The sequence below is a fragment of the Chaetomium fimeti genome (assembly GCF_033439085.1).
Source record: "Chaetomium fimeti strain CBS 168.71 chromosome Unknown B0H64scaffold_11, whole genome shotgun sequence".
NCBI lineage: Eukaryota > Fungi > Ascomycota > Sordariomycetes > Sordariales > Chaetomiaceae > Chaetomium > Chaetomium fimeti.
In genome coordinates, this window is record NW_026944339.1 from 352,747 (window position 1) to 366,403 (window position 13,657).

General features: G+C 54.7%; 4 protein-coding genes across 4 annotated transcripts; 1 reads left to right on the forward strand and 3 right to left on the reverse strand.

Annotated features, from left to right (window-relative positions):
* Nucleotides 1-1,504: 1,504 nt before the first annotated feature.
* Nucleotides 1,505-3,748, reverse strand: B0H64DRAFT_410950 (major facilitator superfamily domain-containing protein). The gene is made up of 4 exons (XM_062804823.1): nucleotides 3,410-3,748; nucleotides 2,975-3,355; nucleotides 2,283-2,899; nucleotides 1,505-2,199 (listed from the first exon to the last, which is right to left on the reverse strand). Exons 2-4 carry the CDS (start codon nucleotides 3,309-3,311, stop codon nucleotides 1,627-1,629), a joined length of 1,527 nt encoding a protein of 508 aa, XP_062654442.1. The 5' UTR covers nucleotides 3,312-3,355; nucleotides 3,410-3,748; the 3' UTR covers nucleotides 1,505-1,626.
* A 749-nt stretch (nucleotides 3,749-4,497) lies between these two features.
* On the forward strand, nucleotides 4,498-5,719 carry B0H64DRAFT_436319 (uncharacterized protein; the record flags this gene model as incomplete). The annotated part of the gene is made up of 2 exons (XM_062806188.1): nucleotides 4,498-5,609; nucleotides 5,658-5,719. Exons 1-2 carry the CDS (start codon nucleotides 4,619-4,621, stop codon nucleotides 5,717-5,719), a joined length of 1,053 nt encoding a protein of 350 aa, XP_062654443.1. The 5' UTR covers nucleotides 4,498-4,618.
* A 4,755-nt stretch (nucleotides 5,720-10,474) lies between these two features.
* B0H64DRAFT_49750 (uncharacterized protein) lies at nucleotides 10,475-11,616 on the reverse strand. Its single transcript, XM_062808330.1, has 2 exons — nucleotides 11,133-11,616; nucleotides 10,475-11,064 (listed from the first exon to the last, which is right to left on the reverse strand). The coding sequence occupies exons 1-2, from the start codon at nucleotides 11,499-11,501 to the stop codon at nucleotides 10,540-10,542; spliced, it is 894 nt and encodes a 297-aa protein (XP_062654444.1). The 5' UTR covers nucleotides 11,502-11,616; the 3' UTR covers nucleotides 10,475-10,539.
* A 690-nt stretch (nucleotides 11,617-12,306) lies between these two features.
* Nucleotides 12,307-12,856, reverse strand: B0H64DRAFT_49776 (uncharacterized protein). Its single transcript, XM_062808332.1, has 2 exons — nucleotides 12,649-12,856; nucleotides 12,307-12,560 (listed from the first exon to the last, which is right to left on the reverse strand). The coding sequence occupies exons 1-2, from the start codon at nucleotides 12,836-12,838 to the stop codon at nucleotides 12,475-12,477; spliced, it is 276 nt and encodes a 91-aa protein (XP_062654445.1). The 5' UTR covers nucleotides 12,839-12,856; the 3' UTR covers nucleotides 12,307-12,474.
* Between the last annotated feature and the right edge of the window lie 801 nt (nucleotides 12,857-13,657).

Genomic DNA, 13,657 nt, shown 5'->3' on the forward strand with positions numbered 1-13,657 from the left:
ATTTCAGTAGATCCCTTGGGCAAGAGCGAAATTGCAGTCAACATTCTAACGGAGACTTTTGGAATTGGCGGCGAGGACTGCTTCCTTCGCCAATTGACAGTGCTGGCCCAAATGGCGAGACCGGCGGCCATTGCACACCAAGCACCATAGAGAGCACCAACATCAAGGACTGGTATATCTCGAATAGGATACTCGGCCTTGGAGTCCGGGTAGGAATGGTCGATATCGACAAACACAAACTGGTGCCCGACCCAGGGCCCTCTCCGGATTTTGAGATTCTGGATCTCCTGGGCGCTGAGATGCAGTGGGTGGCTCATATCCACACAATACAGAGTATGCACTGAATCCGGAACAATGCACTTTTGGAACCGGTCCATTCCCCGAATAATATTCTGGCGTAATGGCGGAAGGAGAATCGCCATCACCCCCCCATCGACTCGTATATTCAAGTTCCAAACGACGTTAGGGGTTCCAGGGTAAGGAACCACTGAACTAGGTGAATCCTCTGGCGTCGGGGGCACAAATATCGTCAGGGGCTTGTAAAGGCTACGATCCGCCTTCCAGGCACGTATGAGTCGTCGAACGGCGTCTCGCGAGCTACCGCAAACAGTAGCAACCTCTTGCAGCCGGCCCAGGGTTGAGTATTTTCCCCAACCATCGGCGGTATCAGTGTTGCAGTGAGCTACCGTGATCCGCGATGATATAGACTCGTCAATAATACCCGTGGGGATCCGCAAAGTGTCGGGCTCCCACGGGCCCTGCGGTACTATTTCAAAACCCACTAGGTTCGGGATCTCTCCCTCGACCATGGGATCTGCAACCGTCTCGGTTACAGTCATGAAATCAACTGGCAGGTCGGAGAGGCTCCGTGTCCAGATCGTTTCTTGAACGTCCCTCGGTAGTTTCACAAACTGGGGAAACCTGGTTAAGCGAGACATGCTTGGCGAGGGTGGTGTAGCCTTGTAGGAGTGGTGTTTCATAGCAACAAAGTTTGTGTATTATCTCGGAAATGTGCTCTTGTTATACTTCCTCTTTGAAAGGAACTGTGAGGTTTATTGCATTCCAGAGTTCCCTCAATGGCAATATATATTGTTCACAACGTTAGGGACACCTGTACAATCTGCCCAAGCAGTATTCTTTGGAGCGCCTCGGTCCCGGTTCATTGACGGCTGAAGGGTTCGCCACCAAAGCGGCGTCTAGAAGAATTTAGGCATACAAGCCGTGTTGTGTTATCCGGCAGGTCTCGACGGTAAACCCATTCGAGACTCTCTGAGGAGGCCTGTAAGAAATACGGGTTATGATGCGATCTTTGGAAGTTCCGTGCCATGACTTCACAACGCAACATTAGGGCCGAGGTACCATGCGACGACGACGTAGACCGATGTGAATTCAACGTAGCACGGATTTGTGTTGGGATTATGTTTACTCATAGTTTGGTACATTGCTTTTTGTCTACTTTGACTTCTGGGTCATAAACATGCTAATCGTTTGGGACTGTTTAATCGCGGTCCTGGCTCTGTTCCTGGCCGGTACCCCTTTTAGAATATTAGGCCACAGTTAGTAGCCTGAAGTACCTCTGTTCACTACATTTATAATTACCCTTGGTATTTCCCGCACCCTCAATGATTAGACCTTGACACGCCACCACGAACCCGCCATGTCCGCTTCCCGCGTCAATCGCTTCACCTTGACGACCCTCGCCGTCGCCATCAGAACCATCCCCAGCATCAAGGCTGCGCCTGCGAACGCCTGAGCCCCATAATATCTTCCCCCCGAAGCGGTGATGATGGCCCCAGCAATCGGGGCCCCCGCGAGGGTTGCAAAACTAACAATCGTAAATATCATACCCATCCTCACGCCAGCCTTTCGCAAGTCTGTCGTCAAGCTGCTCAAGCCAGCGGGGAATAGACTCTGGATACTGCCAGCCGTTATGCCATAAAAGCAACACCACACATACAGTGCCGGCGTGGACTTGACGGCCATCCAACTGAATACACATATCGCGGCCGCACCGGTCGCGGGAATGAGCATATTGATCGTGCCGTACCTGTCGGCAAGGTGGTTCGGAATCACCCGGCCCGGGATGCCGACACCGTTTATGACTAGCAACATGTTCAAGCTGCTCGTGTAGTCCATCCCGATGATGTCCCTGCTGAACGAAGCAATGTAATAAAACGCAAAGTACAGCCCCAAAAAGAACTACCACACAAACTGTCAGTCAGTCCAGTCCAGTCCACTCCACTCCCAACCCGCACACCATTTTTGGGCACACTGAGACTCACCGAAAAGCTCCCGGCCGCATAAAGCGAATACTCAACATCCCGAAAGGCCCGCCACTCCACCCACGGCCCGCTCCGGCGCGGCGGGATCCTGGGCTTCAGTCCCACCAGCGCCACACCAAACGTCGCGAGCTGCACATACCCAACCGCGCGCATCGCCGCGGGGAACCCCTGAGCGGGCAGCAGCTGGCGCACCATGCCCGGAAAGACCAGCCCGCCCGTCGCGCTGCCGCACGCACCCAACGCGATCGCCAGCGCGCGGCGCCGGCTGAAATACGTCGACAGCGTGGACACGCAGGGGCAGAAGAGGCAGCCGTTCCCCAACCCCATGCAGATGCCCTGCGCGAGCACCAGCTGCCAGTACTGGGTGGCGGCCGACGCGGCAAAGATGCCCAGGATCTGGAAGGCCACGCCGACCAGGAAGATGTGCCGGAAGTAGCCTGCGTCGGTGAGCCGGCCGGTGAGGGCGCCGACGAAGAAGAGGAGGAAGATTTGGAGCGAGCCGATCCAGGAGATGTCGGAGGGGGAGCGGCCGAGGGTGGTGGTGTAGTGGGTTTGGAACAGGCCGAAGGAGTTGATGATGCCCCAGGTGTTCATGATGACTAGGTGTGTGCAGGCCACTGGTGAGGGTGTCAGGTTAGGGCTATCCCGTGGTGGATGGGAGGGGAGGAGGGGGTTGGGAATGGGGGACTCACCGGCTACCCAGGCTTGCAAGCCGCCGTCAGGGGGCGGGCCGGGGTTCCAGCTGGACTTGGTGCTGACCTTGGTAATAACACGGCTCGCTACCCGTGAGAGCATGCCGTTGCCGTTGCCGTTGCCGCCGTCCTCATGGGTTCGTTGGTGCGACAAGGGGGGCCGTTCCTCCCCAGCGTTCTCCTCATCACTGGTGCCGGTTGGTGTTCGCCCGATGCCTTCCCCGCTCTCCTTTTCGAGATCAATCCCAGCCGACGCCGACGACGAGTCCGTTTCACGACCAGACTGTGTCGGCCCCTTCACCACATCATCGAGTGGTTTTGACCCCGCTTCCCCCATACCGCCAGCAATGAGACGGTTGTCAGGGTGGCTTTGGAAGCCAGGTGAGGACTCTTCTGTCTCGTGAGTCACCAACCGTGACCAACTGACTACAGCAGTGTGCTATGGATGACAGTTCTGGGGTCCTAAAGGTATCATTTGATGCGTTCGATTTTACTTTGTAAATGCACCCTACTCTGTCCCGGATTGGCGTCCAATGGGTTAGCAATATACAAGCTTCAATGTGTCGGCAAAGTATCAGTAATCCCATAAATGCACCAGATGATATGGTAATCCGTAAGAATAATTCACCGCCGAAAACGGGCCAAAAATGTGACATGACTACCGAGTTCGGTTCGCGTCTCGGCCTTCGGGAATGGGGTGATTTGGGCCGAATGTTACTTTACTCAGCAAACCCCTCCAGAAACTGCACCGACAGTGAAGGAAAAAAGACGAACCCTGGTGCGTGCAAAGTGAAGGGCGCATGGTGGGCCCAGCAGCGTCAACACCGGGTGCGTGCCGGGAATATCTTCCTTGAACATTTGCTGCTGGCTTTGGCAAGTGGGTACGAAATGTGATGGTCCGTGCTCGTCTCACCCCTGGCCTCTTGGGATGGGGTTAGGGTAATACTTTTTGCCTTTCGGCATAGCGGGTTTGGCAAGAGTTGCAGTTGATTGCACTAGACTCAACTCGCCTTCAGTTCGAAAGAGCTGTTGGTAACTCCAGGATGACGGTTTTGCCATTCCCTTTTTTTTTTTCGTGTTGTTCCCGGCACATCTCAGGCATGGTTTATTTTACTCGCATTGTAAAATCCCCAACAAATAAGTTAATAACATTATCCCCAACAAATAAGTTAATAACATTATCTTTTAATATGATGTTAATGTTAATGTAGTCGTTCAAATCTCAACCATGCACCAAAAGAAACAATGGTTTTAGGGCCAGACCGAGTTGCGAACTTCATTCACCCAAGGCCCGGCATCAAGGCGCATCCGCTCTGGCAAACATGAGGAGGAAAACGAGATTGTGTGTTACGCGGGAATTGGGAGGAAGTGGTAGATCCGTAGTCGTTAAGGATACTTGGACCTCAAATATTCTTTGGTTGCTGCGCACCCGCTTGTTGTTGCATGCGATTCATGAGTGAGTTTGGACAACATTTGCCATTAGTTGGGTTCAACAACAGATATCGCCGTGCCCCATCCAGGGTAAGACCACCACCCTCCAGAAACAGCTAGGATCCGGTCCAGCCTTCCCGCCCTTCGGCAACACAAGCCAAGAGTCCGATTGAGCAAAACAACCCTTCAAAACCCCCCTCAAGCCCATCCACCATGGCAGAAGACGACCACACCAATCCCGCCAATTTGCCTCACGCTCACAACACCAACCCCCCCGATGATATCCCGACTCAACCCGCAGCTCCTAGCAATGAGCAGCAACACCCAACTAGGAACCCCGCTCCTCCGGTTTCCTTCCCCCGGCCCGCCCCGACCTTCCACGAAGACGAGGAAAAGTCAAGGCGCCTCTTCAGCGCATCGGTGCAGGCACCACATTCGATAGTCAACGGAAGTGCTATTGACGTGAAACGGGAGATAACGGTGCGCGGCAAGCGGTGCGAGCGCTGCCCCAAGATCACATTTACCTCGTCCAGCCAGTCCATCTCGGTCGGGGGGTTCGCGGCTGGTGGCTCCGCGGGCAGAACACAGACACTCTTTGCTTCCTACAACACCACCAACACCCGCGAGACCGTCTCCCCATCCCCCGTCCCCCACAATGCGGCCGCCTACCTGGTCCTCGGCATCTTTTCACCCATCGACCGCCAGCCCCGCGAAAAGGTCGTCGTCATCCGACCCAACGATGCAAAGAACCTCTTCCTCAAGGTGCGGTTCGCCACCATGCAGCTCCGTGGCGCGGGCTACTTCTTCAGCCTCAAGTCGGTGCGGGCCTTCCGCCTGTACCGGTGCCTCACGTCCTCGGGCGAGCACCAGCAGCTGGCTATGGATGATGCCGCGCGCGCTGATCTCAGGCAGTTCAAGGCGGCGTATAAGAAGAACCCGTGGCCGCCGGCGGTGGTGGGTGAGAAGTGGACGCGGTGGACGTTTGAGTGCTTGGATGGCGGGTCGTTGGATGTGATGGATGAGCGGGCCTACTCGTTGGAGGTGGTGCTGGGGTGGTCGCCGTCGAGGATTGCGATTGCGGTGCTGTCGCCGGTGGTGTTGAGTTTGGTGGTGGGGTTGTGGCTGAACGCGAGGGATTGGGGGGATTTGGCGACGATCCAGACGGCGTGGGGGGTGGCGTCGTATATTGCGACCGCTGGGGGATGTGAGTGATCCGTTTCCGTGCAGTGAGTTGACTCGGGATCGCCGGTAGCTGACGAGGACCTAGTGGTCGCCGCCGTGCTAGCTATCATCAGTGGCCTGGCGGACAACTGAAGACCGTTCTGAGGCGGATCGTGGGCCCATCGGCAAGACGCGAACCCAACATTCCGATCCTCGGCACAGGTGCCCAAGTCATCTCATGGAACAGTGAGTATTGTGTTGCTCGGAAGCACCCCCGGTCGCCACTTCAGTATCGTGACAATGGCAGCTATTGGAAAAACTGTGGCACCAGATGAAGTGCAGGTTGACGACTAAATCACGAGATACCTGACAGGAGAACTCGCGTCGCTGCCGGCTACCGCAATGAGGACCAGCATCGAGGTCTGAGTGTGTCGTTACAGGCGACTTGATTGTAGTGTATATGAGTTTCAAATATGGTCTGCTGACTGAACGAGGTTGGAGAAGCAACTTGATCTCTTGTTCCTGGGGATGTGATATGTGAAGTAGCGGTGACGAACTGCGGGAGATACCTCCTCTGCATTCAACCAATTCAAGGGGCATCATCATAATTAACAAACCACACAAGCCTAGCGAGAGTGGTGGCAGGTAGTGCAACTCGTCTGTGTTATATTGCTCCTAAAACGGTACACAGTGCCCCCCTTTGCTCTCTCCGTTCGACATATTTGATATGCTTATGCGTGGAAACTTGGATTTAACATGAACCTGCCCTCCATATCTCTTCTGGGTAATAAAGACTACCTTAGTCTCCGTCAATAGCAAGTTGAAAGAAAATGCAAATGGTATGTGACATGCTGGCGCCGGCTTTTGCGACCCAAATAACTCCACTAACTTAGACAGCATATTATCCGCGAACCGCCCAGCGAAGCAGCCGCTTGGCTGCCTCGACAAACGAGCCTCCAGGGTGATGTGTAACCACTTTGTTCGGAACCCCTGGGTTTGCAACAGCCGAAGCTGTCGGAGTCGACATAAGGGTTGCGCGAGTTGTGGTTGTGGAAGGGGTGAGAATCTTTGAGATCAACGTGGATATGAGACTGCGCGTGATTGCAGGTGTTGTGTTGTTGAGAAACGTGGTCGGCGCCAGGGCTGTCTGATTCCCAAAGGGAGCCGATGTAGTCGACGTCATTGAAGCAGCTGTGCCGTTGTGAAACGCAGCAGTGGTGTGGTTGGAAACCCCAGTCACGCTGATGAAGGTCCGCTGGTTACCGGAAGCGACCACGCCGGCTGCGCTGCTGGCAAATGATGTGAATGCCGAAAGAGTGTTGTTGAGAGTTGTTGGTAGAGCACCAGATGTTTGCGCGGGGGTGCTGCTGTTAGGGAAATGTGGTACAGAAGGAAGTATGGTCGCCGTAATGGCAATGCTGCTGAGGATTGTGGTGTCCGGGAACGGGTTGGTGGGGAACAGTGTGGTGGACGAGGGGGATACAGTTGGGAATCGGGACGTCGTTGTGTTGATCGCAGCGGTCACGGAGGTTGCAATGATAGGTATCGACGTGGCGGCAGTGGCGTTGGCCGTCGATGTGACGAGAGTTGAAGTCGAAAAAGTTGCATTGCTGCTCGCCACGGAAGGTGAGACACTCGAAAGAGCCGTGGGACTTGTGGCATCGACCGATGTAGACGCCACGCCTGAACCCGTAGCTGGGATCGTGCCATTGACCGTCGCAAACGTGCGCGTGTTTGTCAAGGTCGCAATGAAGGGAGGCACTGGCCTCGTCGGGGTTGTGAAATTCGCAGTTACTGGGGACCAGCTCGTAACAGAGGACGAGAGCAGGGGCGTCGTCACGATTGAGTGTGATGATGACAATATGGCTGTCGCCGTTGAGTTCTTTACAGACGCGGGGTCTGTGGCGACCGGCACAGGAACCGCCGTTGTCGTTGATGCCACGACTCCCGGCTGTGTCATGGTTGGGGTGCTGGGTGGAGTGGTTGTTGACCCAGGTTGCGTTGCGGTGGAGTCAGGGCCGGAGCTCTCACTGCTGGGGATGGACGTGAAACCGTAGGGAAGCGGTGCTGAGGAGGCTGACGCTGACTGGGAAAGTGGTAAGTTGGTGTCCGTGGAGAAGACTAGCCCCGTTGACGAAGATGACGGGGTCGTTTGCATTCCGGAAGGTGGATTCCCGTAGCCGCTGTCTGGCTCCGAGAAGATGTACCCTCCGAAGGTGCTTGAGGACTCGGCCGATGTAGGAGATGACGACGTCACATCCACGGTAGGCGCCACGGTGAATTGATCGGACGCGGAGGTAGCCAGTACATCGCCCGTGGTGTCGTATTGGTACAGACCCGAATTAGTCGACAGTCCGGTGTCACTGCTGATAGTGACTGCTGTTGAACTGAACGTGGTTGGAGCAGTCCTGTGTTCCGGACTGCTGGTTCCTGATGGCAGCGCAGTGTAGGTGACAACGTAAGAAGACGGGCTGGCTCCCGATAAACCAAGCAAGGTGTAGGTGATGAAAATCACGGATGCGCTCGAGGTCTCAGAAGGCGTATTCGCCACGGGAACTGGTGACGACGGAGTTGCCGCAGATTTGCGGGCCGATTCCGTAACAATGGTGACCGTAGACGAACCCTGAGCTGTTTGCATGGGCGATGAAACATCATCACTGCTGGCTTTAGAGACTGTGATCGTCAAGGTGGTGGGCGAGCTGGCTGCCGTCGAAGTGGCTACCGGGGAAGCCGGCGTGTCAGGGTAAGCATCCACGCTAGAGCCATAAGGGACGTCGCCAACAATCGAAGGGCTGAGTGATTCCGAATAAGTGGCAGTCACAGTGACAGGATCCTGTGAAGCGAATCCGGAGGCGGTGACAGTAATCGTGATATCATCTGGGCGTCCATCGTCGAGATCACTCGTTCTGAGCTCTATCGGAGTTGCAGTTTGAGGAGCAATAGACGTAGTGCTGAGTGCCGAGGTTAGAGTGATGGTGAGTGGGATGATGGGAACCGACCCAAGGGTATTACTGATAGGAAGCGGAGTCAGCACAGTCACAACCGGCGTCCCTGATATGAGAGACGGGTATTCTGTGACGGTGGTAACGATCATACTGCCTGAGATGAAGGCAGTGTAGGTCATGGTGACAGTGGTTGCTGCCAAAGTCACCGATGAAACCGGCACATCTAGTTCTCCCGCCGTGGAACCAACGTCGAGCGGGGCCGGGGGGTCTGCCGCCGTATTCAGCTGTCCAGAATCGGGGGTGGCAGACAACGCGCTGGTGACAGTTGGCAGTGGAGACGAAGGCGTGATCGTGATTGTTCCAGTGAAGGGGGTCGGAAAGATTGAGTCCGGAGAGAGAGTGTACGTGAGCGTGTACGGCTGGTATAGGCTGACAGCCTGGGAAGCTGACCCGGTTGCCTGGTTGGAAGGACTGAAAGGAACTGTGATAGTCGTGGTCGGTTCGGTATCGACAGACACTCCGTTCGAAGACGAGGAAACTGTCAAATGGGTCCCACTGCATAATGTTGTCGAAGCGTAGACGGTAACGGTCACATCTCCACTGGCTAAAGTTGGAGTAGCTGAAGGTACCACGGCGCCCCCATCACCAGTGAACTCTGTAACCGTGAATGTAAAGGACGCGGAGGAGTCATCCGTGCTTTCAGTGGTGGTATGTGATGTTTCCGAACTGCAAGCCGACGAATCGGAAGCAGATCCACCAGGGACCCAGCCGAGAGACGAGGAGCCCTTGGGGGTAGAGCTAGGGAGAACACTGGTCGTGGAGGAAACTGAGGAAGAACTGTTGAATGTGATTGTAACGGTGACAGCCTCAGGATTGGGCGAAAGTGTTGTTACGGAGGCCGTGAACTGGCTCGCACTGCCTGGGTCGGTTGTCTTGGTGCTGACTTGTTCACGAGCCGTGGTCGAGCAGCTTGTCTCGGCCACAGCCGATGTTGTGTCTTGGATATTTGAGCTTGAGCAGGTCGACGTAGAAAGACTGTCGCTATAAACAAAATCGCAATGTCAACCCACCAGCACAAATGGGAAAACGAGTCCGTGTAGGGATGAGAAATTGCTTACATGCGGGGGACTACGGCGGCCGCGGCCAACCAACCGATGCCCACAAAGGTCGTGAGAGTTGCCCCGAGACGCATCCTGGTGCCGTGCGGTTACCACGAGAATCTGGGTAGGTTGGGTGTCACTGTGCGCCTGCTGGTAGGCCGTCTTGACCTAGAATAACAGAGATTGGACGACTGAATTCAAGGAACGGTGAACAGAACGATTGGTTGAAGTGTAATGAATGGGCTGGACAGCATTGAGGACAATCCAGGGTGGAGTTGAGAGGAAAGGTTGGAACGGGAAAGAACTCAAATTGTGGCTCGAGAAAGTCGTGCCCGCGTGGGGTGGGTTCGAACGTGAAGTGGGTGACAAGGAAGGAGCAACGCAGGTGACCCATTTTGTGTGTTGAGCTCCGCGGAAAGCAAACACGGCGCTATCCGGTGGAAAGATTCTGCCGGCAGGAGCTACCCAGGCTGTTGTTTGTGCCATGACAACTAAGAAGGTCCGATTCGGGGAAGGACGATACCTGAGGGCCCGGGGAGATGGACGTGTGGGACGTAAGGTTCTTATCCTGCAAGCCGGCCGGTCTCAAGCCTCACCTCGCGCACCCATCTATTCATGGACTAAACGGCCATTGCCAACTACCTATATCACGGTCCTGCTTCAATGTCACCATAGATACGGTCAGGACCCATCGATGAGGTCCTGCTTCCCATCTCCAGGAAGGCAAGTTGGTGGTTCCTGGGCAAGGCGGGTCTTGGAGAGCAAGGGTTGGTGTCACAATGCTGCACTAACCGGGTAGGTAGGTAGTTATTGACGGGGTGCGACCTCCCACAGCGAAAATACCGGTGACATCTTGGCCACGCACCGTGGGTTTCCACAGCAGGTCTGTGGGAAAAGGCGTAGGAGATCCAGACCTGTTGTCACGAGTTTACACTGGATCATCATGATACACCGGGCCCTCCTCCGCGGCATCGGCATTGTGCGTGTTGCCCTCGCGAGCAATTGGCCGTCCCACCCGTATCCTTGATTGCTCTTCCATTTTCGCTGCCCACATGGCTGCGCCTGCTGTGCTAGTGAGCAGGAAAAAGAAGCTCAGAATCGGGATCAGCTCGAGAACCATGGCAGCGGTGCCAAACCAGAGGTATTCCCAGCGCCTCTTTTTCAGCTCTTTCTTCATCTCTTTCTTGTCCAGTCCCCGAAGCTTATACCATCGATGGTGTGACAATTTGCCGAGGCGGGAGCCGGTGATCATGATGAAGGCGATTGTGCCGACGTAGGGGACGAGATTGAGGGGGAGGAACACGATCAGCTCGATGATCTGTATCAGGCTCCACGGTTGGTATTCGGCACGGGTGGTCGGCTTTCCGAGCATTCGAACGGCGTTAGGGGCATCGAGGAAGAGGACGCGCTGAGGCGCGATGAGGTCGGTGAGGCCATGGTTGATCAAGGTAGCCTAGGCGCAGTGCGTTAGTTAACTCGCCCGACCTTAATCAGGCAGCACAGTAGGAAAGTGTGGCCTACGTCGAAGATGTCCACCCGGCATTCGTCGACAAAGAAGCCTTCGAACAGGCCTTGGATCACCACTAAACCCTCGCCCAAGACCAGGACGGTCGTGTTGATCACAGCCCCTGCGCGACCATGAAAGATGAGGAGGAACAGAAACTGGGGCAAGAAGGCAAAAGCAAAGAGAATGAAGTAGACCAAGAAGGAGATTATGGATAACGGGAGTAGCCGGCTGACGAAGAGCGGATAGAACTCGGGATGCCGGAGAAAGTACCAGATGCCGCGGATGGGGTAGGCAGCCGACTTCAGCGCGCGCGGGGTGTAGTTGGCGAAGCCACGAACTGGGCGAAGAAGCGCCGCAGAGTCGGATAAGCCTTCGGCCGGCATTGTTTGTAGAGGAGGAATGGTGCGTGCCGGCGTTGTGACCGGCGGCGCAAGACGTTTCTTATGTGTAGATGTTGCAGCGCGGCGAGAACTTGGCCTGGAATGCTCCAAGTTTGGTGTTTGCCGGTCAGGTTGCCTCAATGACGGCACCCCGCTTGCGCGTCACTTGCGGGCAGGCACGCCGGCAGGTTGGCACAAGCTTGGCGGTGACGGGTGAGGGTTAGGGTGTTCCGTCAACCTGTACGCCTGTGGTCAAAATGCCATGCCACCATGCCAACGGGTTGGAAGTTAAATCAAGGTACATTTAAAATATACTCTGTGATGCAGTGAAATCATGGAACGGAACCTTCCCTTAATCCATTTGGGCTTTTCATGCGGAAATCCCCGGAAAAGATTGGATCCTGTGGTACAATCGCACGGCTTCGGTTCCTCGAGTGGACTTGAGCTACGTGGGTTCATCCACAGTAGCTACGTATTCCGTGGCTTACACAATTAGGTCGTTTGGTAGTGATATAGTATGATACATACCTAGCTAGTTGAATCTGGAGAGGCAAATAGGGGGGTCAAGGAGTTAGGTACACGGGGTTCGCTTCCGTCTCATCAGGGCATACCCACACGATAACCATACTGTTGAAGTGAGACGCAGGTTTCTTCTAGCCCAAAATGGGGACAAATGCACCTGTTGGTTAATCCAAGTGCCTATACCCAGCTCAGATATCCAATTTATCCCTGTTTGGCTTCTCTACTCTAGTCCAGCTCGAGTAACTACATTCTAACCCCCTGAATTATGATACGGTATCAAACGTATCAAACATTTCGCCTCGACTTCATTCAACTTCCAATCTCCCGAGAATCTGCCCACGGGGCCTCCACATATTCTGCTAGCAGCATCTACCTCCGAGTGAACGTAGTCGACCTGCTCGATATAGTTGATTTCGTGAAGGAGCCCTGATCTTGGGATCCGATGGTCGGGGACTCAGTTGACCACGCAAGCTCCCCTGCCGGTCTCAGCCTGCGCAGCGTACCTGGCGCCATACCTCTTGGCCATTTCCTGCAATGTGTCTGCGGCCATAAGTTAGCAAACTGAAGACCTAACTACTAGACACATCGCCGTTCCGCGAGGACTTCTCAGCAAAGAGTCCGCACTTACCAACATCGGCTTTCAGGACGACAATCCCCATTGCCGAAAGATGAGCTAGCGCATCCTTGGTCCAGGTCCGGCAACTGAAGGCCTCCCCGTTGCGCCTGGAGATGTTGCCGCCGGTCGGCACTTGTTGGATCACTGGCCCAATACCGTTTCTGATGACGTTACCGACTTTGACCAAGACGATGAGTGACATGGACCTGCCAGGGTCCCTCACAACCCTGGATTCTAACCGCCATCCGCCGCTCTGGTTAGAGGCATGATAAAGAGTTGGGACATTGCGTCGGTGATCACAACTCCCCAGTGCTGTGTCGTTACTGGATTAGTTGCGGTGGTTTAAACCTTGCCAGTTCTGAGATTCCGGAAACTTACATATTCACCTTTCCTTGGCCGAGAGTTAAGGGAAATGTAAACAGAGTTTGGGTGAGTTGTGCCGTTAAGGACCATGGTTGTGGTTTCGTATAGGATAATAGAGATATGAGGGCAAGTAATGTGAGGTATATGGCGGCGAGGTGATGTTTAAAATATCAAAAGCTGGTTGCTGTGACTGGAACTGCAACTGAACTGCATCTGGGCGCTTCTCAGGGTGGAAAAGCTCCTTTAATAAAGACAAATCTGTATGAGACCAGGACAAACCCTCTGGCCAAGTAGACCCTCGGTGTTGGTCCGGGACATCTGGGATAACACTGCTTTGACTCAGAAGCGCGCCGCCGCCGTCGAGGGTCGCCATGTTTCATGCCTGGGTTTGTCTAAGAACTCTCATCATAATGCGGCAACACCACCACTTCTGGGACAGAGACTACCCCGTTCTTTTTGGGGTCTTGAGGAGTGGTGACCACATGTTTGTGATAATCTGTATCACGCGAAGTTCAGCCGGCCCACCAGGTGTCCATGGCGGTGGCACATGCGAGGTAGACTCCAGCGGGTTTCTTGATATTGCTCTGACTCACCTTGAAACATACATGATTCTAGATAGGGTGTGACATGGCGTTCTCGGGGCCGTTGGCTTGGGGCC